The sequence below is a fragment of the Ricinus communis genome, chromosome 3, assembly GCF_019578655.1.
Source record: "Ricinus communis isolate WT05 ecotype wild-type chromosome 3, ASM1957865v1, whole genome shotgun sequence".
NCBI lineage: Eukaryota > Viridiplantae > Streptophyta > Magnoliopsida > Malpighiales > Euphorbiaceae > Ricinus > Ricinus communis.
This window is the reverse complement of record NC_063258.1, coordinates 24581484-24597180: the sequence shown is the minus strand read 5'-3', so window position 1 is coordinate 24597180 and position 15697 is coordinate 24581484. Positions and strand designations below refer to the sequence as shown.

Here is a 15697-nt window from a genome sequence, read left to right as displayed (position 1 = left end):
TTTTTTTCTTTTCTTTTCGTGTATTATTATGATTTTGTTTTTATTTAGACTTATTTTATTTGCCATCTCATTATGATAAGGACAGTGCCTTTTAGAACTTCACAAGAAGGCAGATTCCTGTCAAAGTCTTCACGGTCTTCAAAATGCCAAAAAGGTGTTTATTAGAATGCATGATAATGTGGTATTTTGCTTGGAAAATCTTGGTTTTTGGGGAGCATTACAAGTAAGTTCTTATAGCGTTTGATCAAGCTTCATATTAGTTATTTGTTCAATTATCCTTTTCTTATACACTAATCTAACTTACTTATGGTTGAGATCTTCCACAGTTGTTGTGCCTGCAATGATGGTAACCACACTAACCTAGTTATTAGGTTGCCTTAGTTTTACATATTTAGTTGGTAATTAAAACAATTTTCAGAGTGTTAATGACTTCAAATTCATGCAGTTGAGTAGATATCATATACTAATTAATGTGCACATGCACATTGAGTTACTTAGTTGCTAAAGGGGTAAGTGATTATTGTTTGAGTTGTCAAGATAGTAAAAGAAGCAGTTATTGATAGATGCCTGAGTTTGGGATCGGGTTATGAGACCTTGAAGAATGATCTCTTTCTGATTCCACCTTTAAAGGGCTTTTTTTCCCCTTCCCTATTTTTCCTTCTTGTTAATGGTACTTGAGAGCTCAATTTTGTGAGAGAGCTCACTAATCTCAATAACACAATCGAAAATGAAATTTCTCTAAGTTCCCTTTATTGAACCATCAAGTTTGTTTAAATACAGAGTCTAAGCAGTAAAATTCCCACAAAAGGAGGAGAATTACAGGGCATAACAAATAAGAGATACTGGCAAAGACATCCACAACTAACTACTAAAAATCTGCAACTTAAAACAACATAACATGCACTTCAAACAGCTAACTATGCCTCATTCTTTTGTTGATTGCATCTTTTGTATGTATGCGCAAAAGGGGCCACTTTGAAGGTTTTATTGCTGAGATTTGTTACCATTTTTTTTCGTAACAGTTATATTCTTGGGAGAGTTTTAAGGAGATTATTGGTATTGATATTGTAATAATTGCTGGAAAGAAAGGGTTCTATAACTGAGGTTTATTTGGTTGGATGGTATATTGGTCGACCATGCTAATTGTGACTTTTACAAATTGAGGCTCTAGGAATATTAGTGGAAATTGGTAGATCTGATTAAATTGTGCCACTTTCCTGTTTTATGATGTAACTATCCTTCCTTACCCATAAATAGGTTGTGGCTCTTGTTTAATCAGTCTTATATGAGCTTCCTAAAGATGATTTTCTTCTTGCAAGAGAAAATCTTTTTAACCCCTAATGAATTCTTTCCCTATTTTTGATAGCCTTTGAGAAATAGAAAGAAGTTGCCGCATTAATTGCCATAAACCCATTTTTCCACCACCTACACTTAGCTTCCAATAAATTAGATTTCTGGACGAAGAAAAGAAGCATGTGATCATTGAACATGCGGGTCCCAAGCATTTCTAACAACATTCATGTACTATAATCTAGGTGTAGAGACTAGGCTATATCATACCTAGGAAGTTTATTGAATCTAGGAGAAACATGAACCATAATTAAAAAAAGGTTATCTTTTTGATGGATATACTATCTCCACACATCCCCCAAGATCCATCTGTTTTAGGTGTCAATAAGCAGATGCAACACAAGGACTAAAACTATGTTGAACAAAACCTTTCACTAGAAACTCTTGGACTTGCCTATTTATTTAACTCAATGTGCTTCTTAAGACTCATCTTATAGTGTGGAAGGTTAGGCAATTGAGATCCAAGAATTTGATTAATAGCTTGTTGGATATCCCTCATGGGTGGTAACTAACTAGGTTGCTCATCAAGCATGATACCAAGGAACTCCTCTTAACAACTTATGTACCTAGGCTCAATACTACCTTTGAGAAAATAGTTCCAACAGAAGACGAAGAAGACTCTTGGATGGGGCTTGCTTTCCTAACTGCAGGATCTGATTCGTAATAATAGCTACCACCTCTTCTTCACATAAAACCATTTGTTCAAAGTCGACAACTGCAACCCTTTCCTAATGCTCCTTATCCTTCTTGGAGATTCTATCCATCTAGGAAAGAAAGCCTTAACTAAGGCCCGACTGATGATTCGGTTCTTCTTAGCTTGGTCATTTGATTAAGGTTCTTTGGATCAAGAAGAATCATCAGTCTTTTCTGAATAAGCAGTATTGCCGAATACAATTAGCTTTCAAATAATGTCTTTCCTTTTTAGTCTCATCAGATTTAATGAATCTCTTAGACGGAATACCAACAGCTGGTTCTTAACCAAAGGCGAAATTGCAACTTCAACAGTACAGGAAATTCCCAAGGATGAAGAGCTTAACTATCTATCCTTTAAAGTGAAATGAAACATTAGGAACAAGCTCTAGGTCTAATTGAAGGGTAGAAATTTCCAGTAAGAGATTTCTTTTTTCTTTTTTTGCAAAGAAGCAAATAGGAGATGTATAGCTTAAGGTTTATTTGGTACGATCTTTTGTTTGTAGTTTCTCATTATCAAAAATTAAGAAAGAACTATTTCCTACTTTCACTGGTTGTTTATTCAATTTGTTCATTTTTGCTGATATCTTTTTGCTTAGTAAGAATATAAAATAAAACAAAAAAATTGCAAGATAAACATATGCAAATCTGCTTTTTAATTCAGCTTCACATCCCCTTATAGTCATTAAACACCCTAGTAAATCTAATTACAGTCCTTAAAACAGTATAATCGCACTCAGCTGTCTGAAATTACACAAGTAATAAAGTAAAAATATGTAGATTAACCTTATTTTTGAAGCTGTTGCAGTAGCATGACATTGACTGAGCTACAGTAATTTGAGAGCGAGCGTCATTTATTTATGTAGTATTTAAAAAAATTGGATTCTTGCTCTTGCATTATGCAATGGGATGTATTCTATTTCCAGAGAGCGGAGTCTAAAGAATGGCGAGTTGTCCCCTGAATAACAACGTGATAATTTCTTTCTTCCTTGTTAATCTTCATTGGCTTAGAGATTGAGTGATGATTGGAAAGACAATTACACTTATGTTGGTTGGGAGCATTCGATGTTTCTGTCACCAACCTATTATAACTAGTTTATGTTAGGGAATTTCAGTTTCTGCTGGCACATCTATTCTCAAAAGAAAATTAATGCTACATTTTGATTCAACTTTTCTACTTTTCTTATTTCCTTCCTATCTTTTGTGAAGGCTTGTAAAATTCTTTTAAGTGATGATCACTTTGAATGGAATGCACTAATAGAAGCAGAAGGGAATATTGATGCCTCAGTTTGTGATAAATATCTAGCTCAAGCTGCAAATATGTTTGCTTCTGTTTGCACAAAAGGTACTTCTGTTGTGAATAGATATTTTATTTAATTTTATCTTTTTCTTTTTCATCCTCTAGCATCATTTACACATTAAGATCCTCAATATCTCTGTCATCAACTATATATTGTGTTGAAAAGCTTGCTGGTTGATTGATTTGTGATAAAATAATTGGGCAAGGGTTGATCTTACCGGGAAATAGCGTTGTAAATTTATTGTTGTTATAGTTTAGTCTTGCAACATAGACTTGTAAGATCACAATATGCGGGTTGGTCTAGATCTCCATCTGGCAAAAGGGAAACTGCTGGATGCTGTGCAATTGTTAGAAGAAGCATTATATGGTGGAACTTGGAATGGTGCAAAATTGCTAGTTTACCATATCTAGTGATTGATTTGGGAATGAAGTTATGTCCCATTTCATATGTTGGTTATGCTGAGACTTTATTGCAAGAACTTGCAATTGGACATTCACATCCTGATAGAATATCTGATGATCAGGTAGCTGTCAACATTGCTTATGATCCATTTTTTGGAAAGAAAAATACATGTTGAAATTGATGCTTCCTTGTTTGAGAAAAAACTGTTGTCAAATGTATTCCAAAAAGTATGCGAGTGAAGCAACAGATTAGCTAGCTGATGCATTTATCATTTTACTTTTGGGTTTCAAGGGTTGTAACAATCTAGACAAGTCTTGATGGGGATCAGGTCTACAGCATGTAACTTTCAAAGAAATATATGCTGGATAATTTCTTTTGCCAAGTAAAAATATTTCATTATAAACTAATTAGAAGTTAGAACCCATATAGAAGCTTAAGGTTTGAAATCTGATACACCGCCCATTATGGCATTGCATCACAATTAGGATCAGAGCTTTGTGTATGGGAACCTAGGTACAATGCATCATTTTGTAAGGAGGCATTATTATGCATTGTCATTAGTGTTTAGTCATATACAGACATGGGGACAGCCTGATTGTGTTGACTTTCTTTTCCCTTTTTTTTTTAATAAAGTTCTCCTCCCAATCTATTCTGTATGCGACCTATAAAAATATGGTTGATTGCTACTTGTCAAATGTACCCTAGTTGTGCTTAGTCCTAGTTCTGAGACCCGAGCTTTAGTGAATGGATATCTACCAGGAGTTAAGAGTTGGTAGGGCATATGCAAAGGAGGGTTGGCATTAGGAATATTTTTGGTTTGTAAAAATGGCTAGGATATACGAGTAGCTTGGATAACATGGCTAAAATTGGATAGAATTAATGCGAGAACTTTTCAGTTTGCCCTGAGCTATGTTAATTAACATTGGAATATGTGATCATTTCTTCGGCTTGACATTTTTTTGCACTATAATCTCTCAAGTGGATATTTGAATTTTTGCTTTAGATATGCTCTTTTTGCATCTCATGGTGTTCAATCAATATTTTGCACAAAACCAGAGCATCATTTCTATTACAATTTGATGTGGCTTTGTTTATCTTTTTCTTGTAGATTGTATTGCATTTGACCTATCAAGTGTGGAGGTTTTGACCGAGCCATTTTTCTCAAGAAAGCTTTTACGCCTTATTGGAATTCTTTCCACCTTCAGGTCGGTTATTAAGTGTAGAATTTTATAGAGAATGGAAAAATGAGAAATATTCTCTTATTTTTTTCATATATCAAACATAGAAAAAATACAACTTATATGGACTAGCTAAAAAAATCTTAGATAGGAACTAATTTATCTTATCCCCTAAACCTTAGAATGTTTATCCATATCTCTAACAAACAAAAACTAATTAGTTATTCGAACTTATTAACACTCCCCCTCAAGTTGGAGCAAATATATCTGTCATGCCCAGCTTGCTAACTTGAAATTCAAATTGTTGTCTAAACAACCCTTCAGTTAAAATATCGGCCACCTACTGTGTGGTTGGTACAAATGGAGTACAGATAATTCCTTCTTCAAGTTTTTCTTTTATGAAGTGACTGTCAATTTCAACATGTTTTGTCCTGTAATGTAAAACAGGATTATAAACAATACTGATAGCTGCCTTGTTGTCACAATACAACTTCATAGGTAAACTCACAGATCTTTTAAGCTCTTGTAGAACCCTTTTCAGCCAAAGAATCTCACACACTCTCGTACATTGATCCGAATTCGCCTCAAAGACTACTTCTAGCAACTACATTATGCTTTTTACTTCTCCATGTGACTAAATTACCCCAAACAAATGTGCAATATCTAGAAGTTGACCTTCTATCAGTGATTGAACCTGCCCAATCAGCATCTGTGTACACCTCAACTCTTCTTTTTTCATTTTTCTTGAAAAAATGTCCTTTTCCTGGTGTACTTTTCAAATAACGAAGAATCCGATGTACAGCTTCAAGATGTTCTTCATATGGAGAATGCATAAACTGACTTACCAAGCTTACAGCGAAAGCAATGTCCGGACGAGTATGTGATAAGTAAATCAGCTTTCCAACCAACCTTTGATATCTTCCTGTGTCTATTGGAACACCATTCTTTACCTCCCCAAGTCTAGAATTAGCTTCAATTGGAGTTTCAGAAAGTTTACAACCACTCATTCCAGTTTCTTTCAAGAGATCTAGAATATACTTCCGTTGTGAGACAACAATGCCTTTCTTTGACCTTGCCACTTCCATTTCAAGAAAGTATCTTACCTGGCCTAAATCTTTAATTTCAAACTCCTTGGCTAGGTTTTGTTTCAATATGCTCATTTCAATTATATCATCTACATAGACAAGAAAGTGTGCAAACAAATGATTTAAATTTTTGTGCTTGATGTTCCTTTGAATATACAAGACCTTTAAACTTTTTCGCATAGGTATCAGTTGTTTCAATATTTTGATTTTGAGATGACCTTATCAAAGGTTGTTCAGTATTTTCAATATTTAAATCATTTGTTTCCACACTTTCTTTATTTTCGACCCATTTTCTCTTGAAACATGATCAGACCCCCAAGAAATACCATTATTTGAAAAAAAACTCCAAAGCTGAATCATAATCAGAATTTAAATCAGAACCAGAATCAGCTCAGACATCTTCACTAGTATTCTCCCCCTGAAGATGAAATTTGTCAAAGTATGATTGTCCTTCAAAAAAAGTGACATCCATAGAAATAAACATTTTTTTCAAAACTGGATCAAAACATTTATAACCTTTTTGATTTGTAGGATAGCCTACAAAAATACATTTATGTGCTTTTGGATCAAGTTTTGAACTTTTAGGATCATGATTATGGACAAAAGCCACACTTCCAGAAATTTTTAAAGGAATGTTGCTAGTTAGCCGAGTTATGGGAAAACATTCACTGAAAACTTTAATTGGTGTTTTAAAGTTCAAAATTCTTGTAGGCAATCTATTAATCAAATAAATGGCTGTTAAAACTGCTTCTCCCCAAAGATACTTTGGAATTTTAGTTGTAAAACTAAGAGCTCTAACAGCCTCTAGGATATGTTTATTTTTTCTCTCAGCCATCCCGTTTTGCTGAGGCGTGTTACTACAAAAACTTTGGTGAATAATCCCTTTTTCAACAAAAAATCTTCCCAACACATTGTTAAAGAACTCCTTTCCATTATCACTTTGAAATTTTTTAATTTGAGTCTGAAATTGTGTTTGAACCATATTATAAAAAATTTTGAACACACTTTCAGCATTAGATTTCTCTTTTAAAAGAAAGACCCAAGTGACTCTAGTATGATCATCAATAAAAAGGATAAACCAACGTTTTCCAGAAAATGTTGGCGCTCTAGAAGGACCCCAAACATCACTATGAATCATGGTAAATGGCTTGGACTGTTTATAAGGTTGCGATTGGTAAACAGTTCGGTGATGTTTAGCTAATTCACAAAATTTACATCGGAAAAATAAAGGATTTTTATTCATGAATAACTTTGGGAACAAATACTTTAAATATTGAAAATTTGGATGTTCTAGCCGATAATGCCATAACATAATCTTAGTGTCACTTGAAACATAAATGGAATCGAAACAAGCTTGCAGGTCTTGCCTTCCAAAGGTTGACTCATCATTGAAGAAGTAGAGTCCACCATCCAATTTAGCACCCCCAATCATCTTCCCCGAGGTTAAATCCTGAAATTTACAATAAGAAGACTTAAAAATCACTTGACAATTATGATCAGAGGTTAACTTACTGACAAACAAAAGATTATATGACAAATGTGGAACATGTAAGACATTTTTAAGAACTAGAGAAGACGAAATAGGAATTGTTCCTTTCCTAGCAACAGTGGCTAAGGAACCATCTGCAATTTGAACCTTTTGATTTCCTGCACAAGGTATATAAGAGGAAAAAAATTTTGAATTGCCAGACATGTGATCAGTAGCACCTGACTCTAATATCCAAGTGCTATGGGATTTGGAACAAGCTATGGCTGCAATGAAAGAATTACCTGATTGTGCAAAAGAACAAGACATGTTAAATTTTTCTAAAGTTTGGGACTTAAACATTTTATACAGGTGCTCTATATGTTCCTTGGTGAAAGGAAGAGATTCAGAAGAAGACTGCTGCCCCGGATTAGTATTGCTAGCTTGAAAAGCGCGTACATCTCCCCCTAACTTGGTGTTGTCGCTGCCTGTTTTCTTCTTCGGTTTCCTATACAATTTCCAGCAAGTATCTCGAGTATGCCATGGCTTTCGACAATGATCACACCAGGGTTTCTGCTTTCCCCCTGAGTCTGTGCCTCGAGTTATAAGAGCAGACCCATCAGCATCTATTTTTGGTTCATCATTTTTCAGCATCACTTTTCGTCATGCTTCTTCTCTACGTACTTCTGAAAAAACTTCTCTAATAGTTGGTAAAGGATTTTTTCCTAATATACGTCCACGAACCTCATCAAGACCTTTGTTTAAACCAGCCAAGAAAACAAATACTCGTCCTCTTTCAATTTTCTTTTTGTACCGAGCACTGTCATTAGGATTCTCCCATTGTTCATCTTCAAACATGTCCAATTCCTGCCAAACAGCCATCATATCATTATAGTAAGCTGTTACCTCTCGATTACCTTGTTGCATTTTCCACATATGGGTGTTTAATTCAAATAACTATGAATGGTTGTCCAAATCTGAATAGGTTTCTCGAACTGCTTCCCAAACATCCCAAGCAGTTTGCAAAAACATGAATGGTTTTCTAACAACCGGATCCATTAAGTTAATCAACCAGGCAGTAACCATTGGATTTTCTGAGCGCCACTGCTTGTATTTTGAATCATCAGTTGCTGGTGGTTTTATCTCACCATTCAAGTATCCAAGTTTTTCTTTTCCATCAATCACCAACCTCATGGACTGAGACCATTCAAGATAATTCTTTGCATTCAGCTTGTGAATGGTAATTTGAATTGAATTTTCAAGAGGAACAGGTGGAAGTAACTGAGAAACTCCCCCTAATGGTGTCAGGCCATTGCTAGCTTCTAAAGTGGCTGAACTAGAGCCAACCATGGCAGCCTTAAAATTCATGATCAAGCCTTAAGCTCTGATACCATGTAGAATTTTATAGAGAAAGGAAAAAAGAGAAATATTTTCTTATTTTTTTCATATATCAAACATAGAAAAAACACAACTTATATAGACTAGCTAAAAGAATCTTAGATAGAAACTAATTTATCTTATCCCTAAACCTTAGAATGTTTATCCATATCTCTAACAAACAAAAACTAATTAGTTATTCTAACTTATCAACATTAAATGTAAAAAGAAAATGATTTCTTTCATGTTATTATGTGAAATACTCTTTTGCGAAGCTTTTTTAAAATTAATGTTAAGCTGTATTCTATGACTAAAAACAAAAAAGTTAAAAAATCTGTGTTCTATATTAGTCTTGTTGCATCAATTACCGTTCATATTTTAGCAGAACTAGGTTTGCTTCTCTTGTGTTGTAGTATACAGATATGAGAGAAAGATTTTATGTGTATTGATCAGTAAGATGTATAGGTATTTATGCAATATTACAAGGTATAAATTAGGAAACACTATAATCTAATCCCTACAAATCAGCCCTATAATCAAGCTATATAATCCCTACAAATCAGCCTTATAATCAAGCTCTATAAGTCCTATAAATCAGCACTATAATCAAGCTCTATAATCCCTACAAATCAGCCCTATAATCAAGCTCTAATTATTTCTTTCCTAATCAACATTACAGCTGTAACACTCCCCCTCAAGCTGGAGTATTGATCATTGCCAGCTTGTTACAAAGATATTCTACCCGAGTCCCATTAAGAGCTTTCGTAAAGATATCTTCAAGTTGTTCTCCAGTTCTCACATAACCTGTAGATTTCAAACCTAATTGAATCTTTTCAAGAACGAAATGACAATCAATTTCAATATGCTTGGTTCGTTCATGAAAAACAAGATTCAAAATAATATAAAGGGCAGCTTGATTATCACACTACAATTTAACTGGAACTGAAGTTTGAGTCTTACTTCAGTCATAAGTTGATATATCCACAAAATTTCACATGCAGATTTCGCCATAGCACAATATCCTGATTCCACACTCGAACGAGAAACAATATTATGCTTCTTGCTTTTCTATGAAACTAGGTTACCACCCAAAAAAACACAAAAGCCAGTGATAGACTTTCAATCTTCTTTAGATCCTGCCCAATCAGTATTTGAAAAACATTCAATCCTGGCTGATTTGTAATATGCAGATATGAGAGAGATTTTGTGTGTATTGATCAACAAAATGTACAGGTATTTATACAAAATTACAAGGTATAAATTAGGAAACACTATAATCTAATCTGTACAAATCAGCCCCATAATCAAGCTCTATAATCCCTACAAATCAGCCCTATAATCAAGCTCTAATTATTTCTTCCTAATGAACATTACAGCTGTAACATCTTGCATTTTTATTTGACATTATACTTAGTGATACATAAATTTGGTCAGTATGGAAACATGGTTGATTAATTTTTATGTCTATCTCTATGCTTTTAATGGAGGTGTGCACTTGCAATTATACTAGATCTGCTATATCTTCTTGCAGTTCTTTGACAATTTTTATTTTTCTCTTTCAGGTTACAACCAAATATGAAGGGTATAGTTTTTGTAAATAGGATTGTCACTGCGAGATCCCTTTCTTACGTGTTGCAAAATCTCAAGTTTTTAATATCTTGGAAGTGTGATTTTCTTGTTGGGGTCCACTCTGGACTAAAGAGCATGTCTCGAAAAACCATGAATAGCATCCTTGAGAAGTTCAAGACTGGAAAGGTAATGCTTTATATACTCGTAACATGTCAGCATTGAAATTTATATGCAATGGTATTTTCAGATAGCAAACTGAGTTGTCCGTGGCCTTAAATGCCCGAGTTCATGGGACTTGATCTGGATCTATATGATATTCTGTATAAAGAGAATTGCAAGTCTCGGTTGCACATCATCATGTTAGACAGGCACTTCAAAATATGTGAAGCACTCTCCCAGTCCTATATCCCTTACTGATTTGTAATGTTAAGGATTTGTGCCTAGACCACTTGCCCTAAAAATTCAAACTTGGTTTGCTTTGGCAACTAGGGGCTTGGGACTTATAAATGGCTTTCCTTTATTCTATAAATGTTGGATTCTATGTCTCAGGGTACTACACAATCTTACAGTGCAACCTTTGTTTTACTCTTCCTTGTTGGTCCTCCTGCTGCTGAAATGTACTTAAACAAATTGTTCAAGAAGTCGCAGGCTTTTTTTCCTCATATCCTAGCATTGTGGAATTCTAAATCTTCAGCTGTTATATGTACATCCTAAGCTAATGTTGGACCCATTGCCATCTGAAAATTGAAATAGTTCCGATAATGCCTCTACTTGATTGGCATAAGTGTTAACAAAAACTTATTATTGTTTTTATTTCTGAAACTAGAGCTTCTAAATTTATTTCTTATAATTAGGGAATAAAGTTGCAATTAGGGTAAATTTATTGATTAGTATTGCAGTTGCTCGTAACCACAAAAAAAGATGATGAAGACAAGAATCACAATCACGAAGGAAACAAATTTACTAACAAGGCATTACCGATTCCCAACATAAGGTGTTAGAGAATCAGCATATTGTGTATGCAATTCAATGTGTTTACATATTTAATCTATTTCTGGTGCTTGGTCCGTGTAATTAAAATATGTAGCAACAAATTATTACTCGCTTCCTATACTTTGAGACTGATAAATAATCCTTATTTTTGTTGATTTTGCAGTTGAATTTATTAATTGCTACCAAAGTGGGTGAAGAGGGACTTGATATTCAGACATGCTGTCTTGTTGTACGGTTTGATCTGCCAGAAACTGTTGCTAGCTTTATACAATCAAGAGGTCGTGCACGCATGCCACAATCTGAATATGCATTTTTGGTGGACAGGTTTTTTCTTATAGTGGATATACGTGTATATAAGTTTGTTCATCTATCACTTTATTTATTTATTCTTTTTATCCAATCTAACTAGATAGTACTTAATACTTCAGCGGCAACCAGAAGGAGCTAGATTTGATAGAAAGGTTTAGAAGAGATGAAGATCGAATGAATATGGAAATATCTTCCAGAACATCTAATGAGACATTTGTTAGTATTGAGGAAAAAGTGTATAAAGTTGATGAATCTGGTGCTTGCATCAGTTCTGCATATAGCATATCATTACTCCATCATTATTGCTCGAAACTTCCACATGATGAGTATGATCTAGTTCTAAATTTTTATTTAGACCATTTATTTGCTGAGAAATCCAATTTTTTCTAATGTGTATTGAGAGTATTTGTTTGTTTTCCCAGGTATTTTGATCCAAAGCCGCAATTCTTCTTTTTTGATGATTTAGGGGGAACTATTTGCCACATTATCTTGCCTGCAAATGCTCCAGTGCACCAAATTGTTGGTACACCACAATCTTCTCGAGAAGCTGCTAAGAAAGATGCTTGTCTGAAGGCCATTGAACAATTGCATAAACTAGGCTCATTGAGCAATTTTCTTTTGCCACATGAAAAAGATGTCAATGAGGAGTCAATGTTAGCATCATCTGAACCAGAAAATAATGAAGGTTAAAATGTAGAAATTCACTGTTGTAACTTTCTACTGCCTTTTTCTTTGATAAGCTGTTAGATATTTTTGTTTATTGGCAGGTGAGGGTGTCCGTGGCGAACTGCATGAGATGCTAGTTCCTGCTGTATTTAAGGAATCATTGACCAGCTCTGAGAACTGGATCAATCTACATTCTTATTTTATAAAATTTTGTCCTGTGCCTGAGGACAGGATCTATAAAAAGTTTGGTCTTTTTATTAGAGCACCTCTACCTCTAGAGGCGGAGCAAATGGAACTTAATCTTCACCTTGCCTGTGGTAGATATGTGACAACAAAGCTTGTCCCATTAGGTTGTTTGGCATTTCACAGGGACGAGGTAAACATTGATATTTTAGTGCATTTATGAGGTTTAAATTACAGAAATTCACAGATGATGTATGTGCAGATCACGCAGGCAATATATTTTCAAGAGATGTTCTTGAAGGTCATTCTTGACCGATCAGACTTTGTTCCTGAATTTGTTACCTTGGGGAAGAATTCTTTTTTTGAATCAAGCCCGAGTTTCTATCTGTTGCTTCCAGTCCTTCTATGTGATCATGGAAATAGAGTGACAGTAGATTGGGAGACTGTTGGAAGATGCTTATCGTCTCCTGTTTTTAGGTGTGTGGAAAAAGAATGTCTTCCTTCAGATGATTGTTTGCAACTTGCTAATGGTTGTAGAAGTATAAGAGATATTGAGAATAGTTTAGTGTACATCCCCCACAAGAAACACTTCTACTTCATTACTAACATTGATCGTGGAAAGAATGCTCGTAGCCCACACAAATGTTCGAGCACTTCAAGCTATATGGAGTTTCTAATTCAAAGGTATGTAACTTGGAGTTTCTAAGCCAAAGGTAGTAACTTGGCTTCTTGAAACTTATTTTATATGGCATTTAGTTCCCCCCTTATATGCTATATCCTTTCTTGCATCTACTTTGTACTTTTGAGAGTTTTCTGTGTTAAAGAAGTTTTAACATCTTTTTAATGATGATAATTTATTTTCATTTTGTTGTGGGGATGTTGATTTTACTGTTCGGTATTAGGTTTGGCATCCAACTTAAATATCCTGAACAACCTCTTCTTCAAGCAAAACCACTATTTTCTTTGCACAACTTGCTACACAACCGAAGGAAAGAAGATTCTGGTAATTCCTTGATTTCCTTTCCTCTGTTTCCTTTTCATTAGGTATCATAACTGAGGTTGTTCATTTCCTTTTGAAGTTGTTCCTTTCACTTCCAATATCTTTGAGCCTCTAGTTTTCCTAGTTCTTAGGCAGGAGGATTAAGTGTCACACACCCCCACAAGAAAATTTTTGAAAGATAAAAAAGTGCAGAAATGTCAGATTTATGAATAAAACAAAAATGATTCTTGATTTTCTTTGTTAGTGTTGAATTGACAGGAATTACATAGGAGCTGCTTCTTGAGTTGCACCATTGAAATAAGAATTGAAGTTTTTAGGACAAGAAGAAATTTAATAGCTTCTGTTGTTTTATTTCTACACCCATTAATCTCTATTTATAGGGTTTCACACATCTCTAAAAAGAAAGAATCTCTACTGCCTAATTTACAGAAATATGCATGATTGGCTCCTACAATCAAGAGTCAATACTAATTAACTCCTTAAATTAAGCCCTAAAAACATGGGAACAACTGTCAACACTCCCCTCAAGATGGTGTATGTATATCAGCCATACCCATCTTGCATACAAAAGAATGAAACAATCCAGTACATAACCCCTTGGTAAATACATCAGCTAATTGATTTTTTGAATTTGTGTAGCTGATTCTGAGACTTTGATCTTCTAATTTTTCTTTGATGAAGAATCGATCAATCTCAACATGTTTTGTACGATCATGTTGTACTGGGTTATGAGCAATACTTATGGCTGCCTTATTATCACAATGTAACAACACACACTCTTCCTCTAGAAGATGTAGATCTTGCATTAACTTCTTAAGCCATAACAGTTCACATACTATTTGCGCCATTGCTCTGTATTCTGCTTCAGCACTTGACCTAGCCACTACACTTTGTTTCTTGCTTCTCCAAGTGACCAAATTTCCACCCATGAAGGCACAATAACCAGAAGTGGATCTTCTATCATTAGGAGAGCCCGCCCAATCAGCATCAGAATATGCTTCAATTCGTAAATGACCATTATTCATAAAAAGTATTCCTTTACCTGGACTAGACTTGAGATACCTTAAAATTCGAAAGACAGCATCAAGATGTATAGTTCGGGAACTATGCATAAATTGGCTGACTATACTTACTGCATAAGCAATGTCAGGCCGTGTATGAGAAAGATAAATCAATCTCCCAACCAGTCGTTGATATCGATCAATGTCAACTAATTCTCCGACATTTTCTTTCAGCTTATGATTAGCTTCAATGGGAATGTCAACAGGTTTACAGCCTAGCATTCCTGTTTCCTTTAGCAAATCAAGGACATATTTTCTTTGGGAGATGAATATACCATTTTCTGATCGAACAACTTCTATCCCAAGAAAATATCGTAATTTACCCAGATCTTTGATCTCAAACTCCATGGCCAAATAATTTTTCAGCCTGGTCATTTCTTCTTGATTATCACTTGTTATCATTATATCATCAACATATATAATGAGAATGGTAATCCTCCCTTGGAGATATTTGATGAAGATAGTATGATCTGCATGGCTTTGTTTGTAACCAAAAGCAATGATTGCTTTACTGAACCTATTAAACCAAGCTCGAGGGGACTGTTTCAGACCGTATATGGCTTTCTTTAATCTGCATACCTTCCTTTCAGTTTTTTGATTGGAAAAACCTGGAGGAATTTCCATATAGACTTCTTCCAAGTTACCATGTAGGAAGACATTTTTAACATCGAACTGCTGAAGATCCCATCCAAGATTTGCAGCACAAGATAAGAGCACTCTTACTGAATTCATCTTGGCAATAGGTGCAAATGTTTCTTGGTAGTCAATACCATAGGTTTGGGTGAAACCTTTTGCCACCCGTCGCGCCTTTAACCTTTCAATGGAGCCATCTGCCCTATGTTTCACTGTGAATACCCATTTACATCCTACTGGTTTTTTTCTGAATGGCATGTCGACAACCTCACATGTTCCATTCTTTACCAAGGCCTTCATTTCTTCCACCATAGCATCTTTCCATATCATTAACAGCTTCCTGCCATCCCAGTGGTATAGAGATAGAATGCAAAGAAGACAAGAAGGCTCTATAGGAGGGAGACAAATCTTTATACAAAACAAAGTTAGAGATAT

At 34.8% G+C, this 15697-nt stretch overlaps 1 protein-coding gene across 7 annotated transcripts in view; it reads left to right on the top strand.

The window, feature by feature from the left end:
• The window catches only part of LOC8262844 (dicer-like protein 4), a 45900-nt gene that overhangs the window by 7259 nt on the left and 22944 nt on the right, over positions 1-15697 (top strand). For 5 of the 7 annotated variants that reach the window (XM_025158142.2, XM_048371687.1, XM_015721977.3 and 2 more), the window contains 10 exons: positions 86-223; positions 3250-3385; positions 4852-4948; positions 10411-10603; positions 11574-11734; positions 11839-12045; positions 12142-12404; positions 12487-12761; positions 12831-13252; positions 13471-13571. In XM_025158142.2, the coding sequence (XP_025013910.2) occupies positions 86-223; positions 3250-3385; positions 4852-4948; positions 10411-10603; positions 11574-11734; positions 11839-12045; positions 12142-12404; positions 12487-12761; positions 12831-13252; positions 13471-13571 (1993 nt within the window). Of the gene's footprint in view, positions 1-80; positions 224-3249; positions 3386-4851; positions 4949-10410; positions 10604-11573; positions 11735-11838; positions 12046-12141; positions 12405-12486; positions 12762-12830; positions 13253-13470; positions 13572-15697 lie in introns of all 7 variants that reach the window. The other 2 variants (XM_048371690.1, XM_048371688.1) reach the window with 2 other exon arrangements.